Genomic DNA, 12,722 nt, shown 5'->3' on the forward strand with positions numbered 1-12,722 from the left:
GACACACTCCTCTCACAAGAGTTCATGCTACAACCTAGCAAAGAACTTTACATTTTTGGAAGAATACTATATTCATTTTGGCTTTGTGCAGAGGTAAGCTATTTAGCTCAACAAGTTTATTTTGCATGCATTGCTTTTAAAGTAGCTCACATTTTTACTTTTTTAGAAGTGAGATTGGGTTATTATAACTTTTTTTTGTATCTATTCTATTACTTGGTGTCCATATATGTTTGGGGGACATTATCAGCACATTCTCTGTTACTACCTGTGATGCAGTTTTCCTTTCACTCTCAAGATGAGTTTCAATTCCTTAAGTTTTCCCTCTGAAAATAAATATGCAGTAATGCATTCTGTGACTCAGGCATTTGGGGTAAATGGCTCACATTCAGTTTAGGGTGAGTAGCCATGCTGTTTATTTTTCTCTAGCTATAGGAAGTTCCTCTTAGGGGGTTGCCTCATAACACCAAGTAAAATGTGTAGAGACCACTACAGGTTGTCTCCTAGGCTTGGCTTCAACATTTGTTTGGATTTTTCGAAGACAGTCAAATCAAGCACTGATTTTGTCAATTCATACCCTCTGGCCCTATTGTTGTTTTGTTCTGTTTTTTCCTTTTATAGAGCCTAACTCTACTTTTCTGCTTTAAGGCAAAGTAAACTCCTGGCCTCTTCCTCTCCACCTCTCAAAATGATAGCAATCTCTGCCGTCAGCAGTGCACTCCTGTTCTCCCTTCTCTGTGAAGCCAGTGCAGTCGTCTTACTCAATTCCACTGACTCATCCCCGCCAACCAATAATTTCACTGATATTGAAGCAGCCCTGGAAGCACAACTAGACTCTGCGGATATCCCCAAAACCAGGCGGAAGCGCTACATTTCGCAGAATGACATGATCGCCATTCTTGATTATCATAACCAAGTTCGGGGCAAAGTGTTCCCACCGGCAGCAAACATGGAATATATGGTAAGAGAGATGTGTTTTCTTGGAATTCGGAGGGAGGACGCCTTGTTTAAGGTGTATGTTGAGAGGATTTAGAGTTTGTGTGTTAAAGGATATGGGGCTTTTTGTACCTTTTATCTTAGGGAAGGTTCTGAAGTGCCTAGTAAATTGAAGACTGTTCTATCACAGAATTAAAAGGGAGGGAAAGTATCTAATATTTTTGTGTGAGTTCCATAAACCTTGATGAAACAGGTCTTAAATGAGAAAGAGATAGAGTGGGGTATGATGACTGATCACATTTGGAAGGTCCTCCTTAAAAAAAAAATAGTCACAGGGAACTTTTTCTGTGCTTTGTTGGTCTAATAGTCATATTTATCAACTAAAATATTTCTTGAAAATAATTTTTTTAAATTATAGGTTTTGTGTGCATGATTTATTTTCTGGGTAGGTGTCTCTTCCCTCTCTTGGACAAAGCTGCTTCTGACACTAATCTATTTGTATTCTCAGAGAACATGCTGACTTTTTCCTCCCTGTGATTTAATGCTTTGTCGTTCAGATAACGGCGAAGCCAGCACATTTGTGCACTGTTCCAACTTGCCTTGAACACATTCTTTGCTCTCTCTTAAAAACAAAACAAAACACAAAACAAAAAATAGGCTCTCTGTGTTTAAATTGTTTTACTTAGAAAGTTTTTTTTTAAGTTGATATTAAAAGAGTAGATGTCTTTTTAAAGTTTCTTAATATTTGGTTTTGAATTTATACAAGGTTACGGTTAAACTTCCAGCACCTCCCAAGAGCAGAGCTTGGATCCTGTTTAAGGCAATGAAGACCACCAATATGGTATTTCTAAGCTGGCGTGGGGGAGGTGGTATCACTAACAACTTTTTATAAGTGCTGACCTAAATTTAGGGATTTCTGTCAGTTTTTAAATTTCTTTCTTTTATTTAATTAAGCTTTTTAATTGTAGATATCATTGTCACAAGAAAAATAAAGACTTGCCAAATGTAAGAGAGTCATGGTTCATAGAAGTACGATTCAGACTTTACTCAAAGGCATTTTTCTAGGATTTCTTAATGAAAGTGGAAAAGAAGATAGCATTCCTTGTGTGTGAGGGGCAATATAGTCTCATAATTAAGACTGTGGAGCCCGAAATCTAAATGCTTGGGTTCGAACCTCAGTCCTGGAATTATAAGTTGAATGAGTTCATTACCTAATTCTGTTTTATTTTCATCATTTCTAACGTGAAGATAAAAGTATTATCTGCCACAAGGGATTATTTTGGGGAATGTATGAGCTGAGGGGTAGAACAATTAGACTAGATCCTACAGAAAAATAATGTTCATGAAACATTAGTTTTTCTGGGTGCCTGCCAACTTACTGAGAAACGTGCCCAGTGAAAACCTGTTCAAGATCTAAAAATAGGAGCAGTTACTCACATTGAACAGGTGTTTCTAGAAGTGATGTCCAGATATAGAACGGAGAGGAATAAATGTGTTTTCAAGCATCATACATTTTATGATGCATAAGATTCTGTGCAAGCTCAGAAAGGTATGCTCTCCAGACTGCAGGTTTAGGGAGTACTACTTGATGGTGATCACGTCACTATGCAGACTAAGGCGAGGATCAAGACAAAGGAACTGGCTTTGGAGAGAAACTCATCTTGGTTGAAATCCTAACTGTGCTGCTTGTTTTATGGCCTTGTGCAAGTTGCTTAATATACATAAGACTGAACTTCCTTCTCTGTAAAACGGGAACAACAATTTATACAATAGCCAATCAATATGTAGTGTCATTTATTATTTCAAGAGGGATGATCATGAATAATATGTAAGGTACAACACAGTGGAAATGCATTTAAAAAGCCATATTTTTCCAGTTATGTTTTCCCCCACTGATCACAAATTGATTCCACATGCAATTATTAAATTGCTTCTATAAGCCGAAGATTTGGTTAATTGTTTCCATAGATGATCTCATTTGATAGCTCACAGTCTCCCTATGAGGGTAAGATTATGATCCTCATTTTGCAAATGAGATCATTTAGGCCCAGGAAAGTTAATGACTAGGCAAAGGTGGTTTGGAAAATGAATAGTATCACCAGAATTATAATTTAGGTCTGTGCAGTTTCAAAGCCTATGCTTGTACTGGGGGGCATCTTTCCATTTGTTAGATTGAGCAAATACTACATTGGGGGAACTGCTGGAGGTGCTAGGATATCTGTTTCCTCCTTTATGGTGCCAGCTGAAATCATATAGTTTTCGTGTTTGGTTTGACATCCCTTTATTATTATTTGCTTTTGAACTAGGGGAGCCACTATATATGATTTATTTTGTAAGAACCAGATACAATGCTAGTTGTATGGTAAATGCTTTGTAAATCTTCCTCCACTTAGTAAGGGTGCCCCTGGTGCCTCAGATGGTAAAGAATCTGCCTGCAATGCAGGAGACCCAGGTTCGATCCCTGGACTGGGAAGATCCTCTGGAGAAGGGAATGGCAACCCACTCCAGTATTCTTGCCTGAAGAATTCCATGGACAGAGGAGCCTGGTGGGCTATAGTCTACCAAAGGGGTACAAAGAATCAGACACAACTGAGAGACTAACACTTCCACTTCCACTTCCTCTTCACTTAGTAAAGAATGAAAAACAGTAGTATAGTACTATACTATAAAGTAAAGTAACATTGTCTCAAGTTGTCATGTAAATACTCCATATAGTTCATCACACATATATTTATTCACTTACTTGTTTATTGAGCATTTACTATATGTGAGACACTATTCTAAACACCCAGGATAAATTTGTGAATAAAATAGATACTCCTTGGCTCCTGGGTGAGGATTCAGACAATAAACAAGATCAACAAATTACATAGTATGTCAGAAAGTGATAAATTTATGAAGAAAAATAAGGCAGGTTGAGGTTTGGATATTTCATAGTGTAATCATGAAGGGCTCCCTTAGAATGTCCTAGAGTAAGGGGAGGGAGGGAGCCACAAGGATAGATGAGGGAAGACTCTTCCAGACAGAAGGAAGAGCATGGGTAAAGCCTCTAAGGTTGGGGGGAGGGGAGCAGATTAGTTCAGTTAGAAAAACATGGTCAGTTTAGTGAATTCCTGTCTCTGTGGGGCTACCCAGGGGGCTCAGTGTTAAAGAATCCACTGCCAGCACAGGAGATGTGGGCTTGATCCTTGGGTCAGGAAGATCCCCTGGAGAAGGAAATGGCAACCCACTCCAGTACTCTTGCCTGGAAAATCCCATAAGCAGAGGAGCCTGGTGGGCTACAGTCCATGGAGTTGCAAAACAATCAGACATGACTTAGCAAATAAATAACAACAAAAGTCTCTATGACTAAATGGACCAGCTGAAATAATTCACTGGATCCCTCATGCAGACTCAGAGAAACTTTGAGGGAAGTAAAACTTTGAGGTCAGAGCAGGAATGTAATCGACTTTAACCCCCAGGTCAGGTGAAAAATACAAATCTCAGTTGAACAAGGCTACTTTTAATTTGTTTAACATTGCTTTGGATTGTGAACAATTTGGAAGTACGTTCCATTCCTAACCTCAAATATAGGCCTCAGAAACTGAGGATACTTATCTCACGGTTGCTCCAAACTCTGTGTTCCAACTGTCCCCCTCGGTGGGTGATAGTACCGTGGGACCCTCACAGAGGATGTTCTTCAGCTCATGTCCTGTTCTAATTGCACCAGCCTGATCTGAAATCACCTTCATTCACAACTTTTCTAAGACTTTTCCCGTGCTATTTCCTCAGCTTCTACTGTCTTCTCCTTAACTTGTGTGTGCTCAGCTGTGTCCTTCTCTTTGCGACCCCATACACTGTAGCTTACCAGACTCCTCTGTCCATGGGGTTTCCCAGGTAAGAATACTGGAGTGGGTTGCCATTTCCTTCTTCAGGGGATCTTACTGACCCAGGAATCAAACCCAAATCTCCTGTGTTCTTTAAGAATGATTTGTTCTTTATTGACACTTCCTATATTCACAGCCATATTTGATCTCTCCTTTGAGTCACTGTAACCTATTATGTCTATCATACTGCTGTTATCAAAATCAGGTCCAATTTATAGTTATTTGTGTATTTCCTGCAAACTTCCTAATTTTAAGCTTTTATTTTCTTGGTAAATTTCTTGTGTACAAACAGTAATCAAGCATTATTTGGTGAATTTATTTGAAATTGCTATGAATTGTTATATGCTTATAACTCGGATCAATTTTGATATTATTATTTATAATTAAAGTTCACTCATCATTTATAATAATGTTTTATCTTGTGCACCTAAAATACAAAAGTTTTTCAAAATTTGAAAAAAGAAATCCCCTTAAATTAACTGATTTTATCTTCTTCAAGTAGTTGATTATGTTCATATATACTTGAGTCAATTAAGTGGACACAATTTGAACATGAGATTGGTGACATTCATATTATAGTGTATAATATTTTCTTTGGGTATATTGGCCATGATTTTAGTGAAAAGCACATACTTAGAAATATTTAATTTTCCAAACACTGTATCCTGTCAAAAAATAATAGATAGAGTTTAAGATATGCAAGTCGAACTCTTGGCTTCTACTCTACAATTAGTTTCTTGACAAATTTCCAGAGCTTCTTGGACACCAGCTGTTTCTCATTCTTCCTAAGGGCAACTTAAACTATGACTCTAAACCACAAACCACACTAGTTTCTCAGAATACGAATCATCCTTAAAAGAATAAGATTACAAGACTCACACATGGAGTAAAATTTGTAGGATATTTCTTGAATTTAAGTCAATTGAATGAATTTTTTAAAATGTGAAGTCCTTTTGTGAGAGGATAAGAGCCAAAGATAACAGAAATCTTTGTATTTAAAGTGTAAACAAAACAGGAAAAACAAGCAGGGAGAAAAAAAGAAAAGAAAACCCTAAGCACACTGTAAGACGCAATACGAAGTGAAATGAAGTGAAGTCCCTCAGTCGTGTCTGACTCTTTGCGACCCCGTGGACTGTAGCCTACCAGGCTCCTCCCTCCATGGGATTCTCCAGGCAAGAGTACTGGAGTGGGTTGCCATTTCCTCCTCCAGGGGATCTTCCTGACCCAGTGAGCGAACCCGGGTCTCCCGCATTCCAGGCAGACGCTTTAACCTCTGAGCCATCAGTGTAAGACACTGCTGTGTAAGATTGATGTAATAAAATACCAACGGAGAAGTCACAGAAAGAAGAGGTAATCTATAGTTGCAAAATCATGAAAGGCTCTTTGGAGGAAGGGTATTTGAAATAGATGCTCAGGAAGGGGCAGGATTGACTGTTACAGTAAGTAAATCAATACATGAACAAAATCACCAGGGGAGATAAAGCATAGCACATTATCCATGTTGTCAAGGATTTTGAAAACAGATTGAGGATCACTTAATACAAGAGCAATTAGGGAGGCCATGGAGGCCTTATATCTGGGTCAAAGGTGCAGAGAAAGGTGGCACCTGGCAATTGAGAGAGTTTATATTGGCTGTGAAGATTAGCCAAGAATTAGCAACCATTGAATCAGTGGGGCCATTCTTTTAGTAAGGAGGAGCTGTGCCTATGAACTACTTCCATTAGCTGTTCATACCTGTCAAAGTGTGTAGATGTAGGTGTCTGGCTTCTCCTTTGCTGTTGTTCTAGTCACTAAGTGGTGTAGGATTCTTTTGCAACCCCATGGTCTGTAATCTGCCAGGCTCTTCTGTCCATGGGATTTCCCAAGCAAGAAGAATACTGGAGTGGGCTACCATCTCCTTCTCCACGGGATTTTCCTGACCCAGGGATCGAACCTGTGTATCCTGCCTTAGCAGGTGAATTCTTTACCACTGAGCCACCAGGGAGCAGTCTTCATAGATGGTAGAGAATGGTGGAAAGACAGGTAGGGGACAGCATGAAGATAATGATGGATATGAGCTAAAACCTTAAAACTAAAAAAAGCATAATGTAATTTCAAGAAGCCAAAGTTGCTAAATGGATAATATGGCCAATTTTGTTTGTTTGGCGCCTGCAAATATTACTTGCAGAGCTAAGGGAATACGTCTTCCTATATTTTTCTGGAGAAGAGAAAAATACTAGTTTCCAAGTCACAGCAGGTGGTAAAGTTACAGAAAGCATGACTCAAATGAGTGAATGGAGAAGAGATTAATCTGTCCTCAGAAACAGCACAATAAAATATTGGCCTACAGTAATTTATGTCTTGAGAATAAGGAAAAACTCAAGTTTTGTTTATTTGGGCTTCATGTGGAAGAAAATGTAGATAATATAAATGACTTTTTTCCCTTTATTCAATAGTTGACTAAACATCTGTGATGTCTATCCTTATCTTTTTTTTCTTTTTTAATGAAATCATATACTGTACTAGATGGCACATTTTCTCTCATTTGGGAAGGATAACTCAATTTCCCCTTTATAAGCATGAGTAACTTGATGTGTCTAACCAATTTTTTTTTTCAATGAATGCTTTTCTGACCACTAGAAAGCCTCCTGAGAATGTTGCCAGCCAACAGGGAAGTGAGAAAGACTGCTGACAGGAAGGCATTTCTCCAGCACATTTGAAACTCCACATTCCTGTTCTCCTACATGTAGAACCTTTTAAGTGTCTTGGCTTCAGATGGAGACCAGGCACATTTTACAGGAATTTTCTCCCCAGGTACACGTTGTGTAGCGTTTCTAAGTTAATATTGCTTATATATGAATGTTCAGCTCTCCACTTGTGTAGCCAGCTGAAGGCAAGGACATTTTTGTTTGTGATTGTTTTAAATACAGGCTCCAAGAAGTGCAAATGTGCAAACGTTATCATGATGTGATTCAGAGCCTCATCATGCTTGGTCGAAGAGCTTAGAATCACACATAGGCTACATATGTGTGGACCGTATTTCCTAGTACTCAACATTGCTTTTTCTGGTGGCAAATAGTATTTGACCACATGCCACAGTATAGGAAATGATTTTATTATATTTCTGCTATTCGTTGGTGTTGTTCAGTCACTAAGTTGTGTCTGACTCTTTGCGACCCCATGGACTATAGCATGCCAGCCTCCTCTGCCCTTCACTACTTCCTGAGGTTTGCTCAGGTTCATGTCCGTTGAGTCAGTGTTTCTATCTAAACACTTCATCCTCTGCTGCTCCCTTCTCCTTTTGCCTTTTGACTATTTGTAGAACCTAGAATCATTTCTGTCCCACAGAGAGCACTCAGTCAAAACCTGTGGAACAACTGAATGACATCTTCTAACTTTTGCTGGGCATTCCATGTAAAGAGCATGTAAGTATGGCGCTCCACTCTGCTGGGCAGGAGTCACTCAGTATTCAGTCCCTCATCCGCAATATGTTTTTACGTGCCTGACAGGCTGAGGGATTCAATGGGGAGCAAAAAGACACTTTTTTATAGGAAGTACTGTGAAAACAGACAAGCAAGTGCGCAAAGCAGTGAGCTGAGTGCTAAAGTAGAATAAATAAAGGGTACTTTGGGATCACAAGGCACATACCTAGCCCAAACTTGGACTGGGCTAGAGAGGCAGGGAAGACTTCCAAGAGGAAATGATTTCAAATATTAAATATGAAAATAAATAAAAGTTGTGCAGGCAGGAGTTGGAAAAAGGCAATGGGTGGTAGGTGAGGAAGGGTGTTCTGAGAAGGTGAACATACTTTGAAGGATAAAATTCAGTGTGGCTTGGATGTAGAGGATAAAAGAAAAAGTGATATTTGATGGGGCTGGGAAGGTAAGCAGAAATTTGAATTTTATTCAAAGATCAAGGCAAGTGGTTGAGGGTTTTAAGTTATGGAATTAATTTGCCTTTCAGAAGGGTCATTCTGGCTTTAGGTTGAAAGAGGGATTGGAGAGAGGCAGAAGTAACAGCATACTCAAGAGACCATTATAATCGCCTGGGGGAGGGAGAATTGGCCTTAGTGATGCTTAAGGTCATAGGGACAAAATGAATTTGGGCCTTGAATCAGTAGGGGTGAGGGATTTATATGAAGAAATGGCATGAGGGTTTATATTGGGGGGCAGCCATGGAGGATACCTCTGTTTTTGACTAAGATAATTAAGTTTCCCTGAGTTGGAGAAAACAAAATAAAGTGCAGGTTTCTGGTAGTCATTAGGTAGCTGAAGTTTTGTCATCCAGGATGCACATCTAGAGAGGCTGAAAATAGTAGCTAGTGTGTGGGAGGGAACATTCTTTCAAAACAAAGCATTTGGGATGGGAGTTATGCTTTGGTAATCAGAATGGACCACTTTACATAATGGGGTAGTGTCATGGAGACAGCATGGATGGATGATTTTATGTCTGGGAATCTACTCAAGAATTTTTGCAAGAAAGTTTCATGTATCTTTATTTATTTATTTATTTGTTTTTTAGAATCAGTGCTGAGCCTTAAATCAACATGAATCCAAATCTATTTCGGAGGGCTGGATAGCGCCAGGTCCATCTAGTCTTTCTGACTTACTCAGCATAAAGTTTTGGGGGGAAATTAATCAAAGGACTTCAGAAAAATAGAAGTTGACTAGTCTGGCTAGTCTGGTGTACTGAATTTAATGTATCTGAAAATGATTTAATAGTCAGTCAATGACCATTAAATAGTTATGGACTTGAGATGTTTAATTGTCTATGAGAATTTCTAAAGAATGGTGTGGGAGGAAGTCAGGGAAGATAAAGACTAACAGTTTAAAGTGGTCAAGAGAAATGTCTGGCATAAAATACATCATGGACTGAGGTTTGGAGGGATATGATTTGAATGTTTCTAGTCCATGTTACCCATAGTGTCTAAAATCAGATAGATTTTAGCATCCAAAAGCATATTTTTTGACACAAATATGGAAGAATGCCCCTGAAGTTGTGTGTTTAGACTAGACTTTTCATGACTCTTAAAATTTCACATCACATACTCCCAACTGAAACAGTCCAGAAATGTTGCTTAAGGGCACAATCTTTTTTTTTTATCCTACAAAGTGCATCAAATTCACATTTCATAATTTCATTAAATATGAGTGTTCTACCCAATCTGCCTCTGCATTCCAGGGAGAGCATGTTTTCAGCAAGCAGTAGGTAGGCGGAAAGGCATTTGAATTCTAACTAAGTGGGCAATAGCAAGATACAGGGTTTATGTGAGTATCATAAGACAGTTTAACAATGAAGAAGTCAGGTTTTAGATGACTGTAACACTGAGTTGGTAAAAAAAATTAACCTCACATGAAAATGTCTTCCTGGCATATAAGTACAGTATTAAATGATAGCTGGTAGGTATTAACTTCCTGCAAAAGGAGGACTATTGCTAGAATCCATCAATAAGTGGTCTTAAAATTTAAAGATAAATCATATGTTAAAGAGGGATTTAAGGAAGGGAGTTATTACATTTTAAAACTCTGAAACGTTCTCTAATTTTTATCTTCCACTGTTTGATGTTATTTTCCTGGAAGCAAGGTCCTTATTATCTATATACAGTTCTGTTTCTGATTAGTTAGTTGCTTTAGGGTTTATCTGTTTTCACCTTATCTGATTGCTTGCTAAATTTAAAGTTTGATGTCTCTTAAACTTCAGGCTGCCAGATATCGTGATTGAAAATGCACCTCACCTTGTCTCCCATTTTAGGCAGCTTTCTAGCTCACAGACCACAACTCTTCCAGTGTCTGGTCTTCCGAAAATAATATTTACCATTCTGTACAACCTGCCCTGCTAAAACTGTGCTAAATTCTTTTTAGTCACTATCTCGCCTAACCTTCAGAGCAGTCTTGTGAAATGGGAACAATTTTCTTCATTTAGAGACAGGAAATTTGAAGTTTGGACAGCGTAAGTAGCTTCCCCAAGGTCACAGAGCAAGTAAACCAAAATGATGAGAGCGCAGTTCTGTCTGACAGCAAAGCCCATGCTTCAAGAGACTACACAGTACACACTCCCCTCCATGTGTTCATCTCCTGCTCTTGAGCCCACTGGCTCGGGAATGTCTCCACATGCATTTTATCTGAGGACATCACTGAATATTAGAAAGTATTTCTTCATGTGGAATCAAATCTTGCTTCCTGTACTCTTTCTAACCTTGGCAGCCACATAGGAAAACTGTATTATGATAGTGTTTCAAGTCTTTGAAGGCTATGAGCATCCATGCATTAGACCTTGACCCCCAATCACCTAGCTCTTTCTAACCCTCCAGGCTTTTTGTGCTAAATACCTATACACACTATCTCTTTCACCCAGAGTATGGCCAGCATAGGGAAGGTGGCATAAAGATATTTGCCTTTTGAAAATCCTGGAAAAGGTAAAAAGTTGTGCCATTAAGGAAATGGAAAATCAAGTCTCCCCCGCTCCCCTCCACCCCTTACATTACACATACACACAGGAATGCTGCCAGTTAGATCATCTTGGGGTCTGCAAGCAGCTTGGCTCTGAGCAAGGAATGCCTTTTACTAGGCTGTTGTCCTTGGTTGGGTTCCAACATGTGTGTTCTCTATTTTTTCTGTAAGAGATGTATCTATTTGCATAATAAACATGTCTGAATAAATAGTTGGCCTTTTTCATGACGGTTGACTTTCTTTTGGTTTACTTATTTTTAAATTAGTTTTTATTGGAGCATCGTTGCTTTACAATGTTGTGTGCTCTTCTGGCAGTGAGGTGCATAGAAATGACATGGCCTGACCGGCACAGAGTAGTGATGACAAGTTAGTCTTCATTCATTCTACTTCTGTGGCTGCATCCTTTCACATTAGGCTGGCAGATGAGGTAGAACATGCTCCTGCTGAGTCATCTCATATTCTCACGAACTAAACTGCTTATAGATTAAATGTGTCTTTTAAATACAGAGTCAACATTATTATCATGGAAAAGGATCGCCTTACCTTTAAAATGTTTTATCTGTTCTTTCTCTAAGATTTCGGACTCTCAGAATGTTATGTGTGTGTCACTTCTGATATATCATTTAATAAAGGCATTTAGAGTTCCCTTTGATTCCGAATAAGCCACATGAGCCTCATCTGTTCTCTCTGTTCATATCCGTGTCACCATGGACTATGTTCCCTCCTCCTGGAACAGTCATGCTCAGAATGAATGATGTTGTCTTATTTGCATAGCAGCAAACAGGATGGTTTCATTACCTCTCTTATTCGTAATTCTGTCTTTCATGAAGGTACAGAGCAAACCGCCTCACAGAGCTTAGCAGTCAGTATCAGTGACAACCAGTCATTTTCCGGATGAAAGGCTATGTTTATTTTTTTTAATCAAATCTTGGATTAATACCATCCAAGAGCCAAGTGGAAGGAGGGCTTCCCTCATAGCTCAGTTGGTAAAGAATCCACCTGCAGTGCGAGAGACCCCAGTTCGATTCCTGGGTGAGGAAGATCTGCTGGAGAAGGGACAGGATACTCACTCCAGTATTCTTGGGCTTCCCTTGTGGCTCAGTTGGTAGAGTTCACCTGCAATGTGGGAGACCTGGGTTCGATCCCTGGGTTGGGAAGAACCCCAAAGAAGGGAAAGGCTATCCACTTTAGTATTCTGGCCTGGAGAATTCCATGGACTATACAGTCCATAGAGTTGCAAAGAGAGGAAGGACACTGTTCTAAGTCCTTTTAAATGAAAACTAACTTCTAGAAATGTCCCCCTTTTCCCAAACCTCTTCTGTGGTGTGTGTATGGGGGTGCAGGAGCAGGGTGCGGTGAGTAGGAGTGGCATAGAAAAGGGGAGGCCCAAAGTCCTCGGCAATCAGAATGACACTCCACTGAATAAGCTTTAAACTATCATTTCTAACCGGAAGAACACAGAACAACTTTGTAAGCACACATTCAAGGTCTCCAA

The 12,722-nt window shown here is 39.3% G+C and overlaps 1 protein-coding gene across 1 annotated transcript in view; it reads left to right on the forward strand.

The window, feature by feature from the left end:
* Nucleotides 1-685: 685 nt before the first annotated feature.
* PI15 (peptidase inhibitor 15) overlaps nucleotides 686-12,722 on the forward strand; it is a 29,331-nt gene continuing 17,294 nt past the window's right edge. The window contains exon 1 of the mRNA XM_052651972.1: nucleotides 686-958. Coding sequence (XP_052507932.1) covers nucleotides 686-958 — 273 coding nt within the window. The remainder of the gene's footprint in view (nucleotides 959-12,722) is intronic.

The sequence above is a fragment of the Budorcas taxicolor genome, chromosome 14 (genome assembly GCF_023091745.1).
Source record: "Budorcas taxicolor isolate Tak-1 chromosome 14, Takin1.1, whole genome shotgun sequence".
In the NCBI taxonomy this organism is placed as follows: domain Eukaryota; kingdom Metazoa; phylum Chordata; class Mammalia; order Artiodactyla; family Bovidae; genus Budorcas; species Budorcas taxicolor.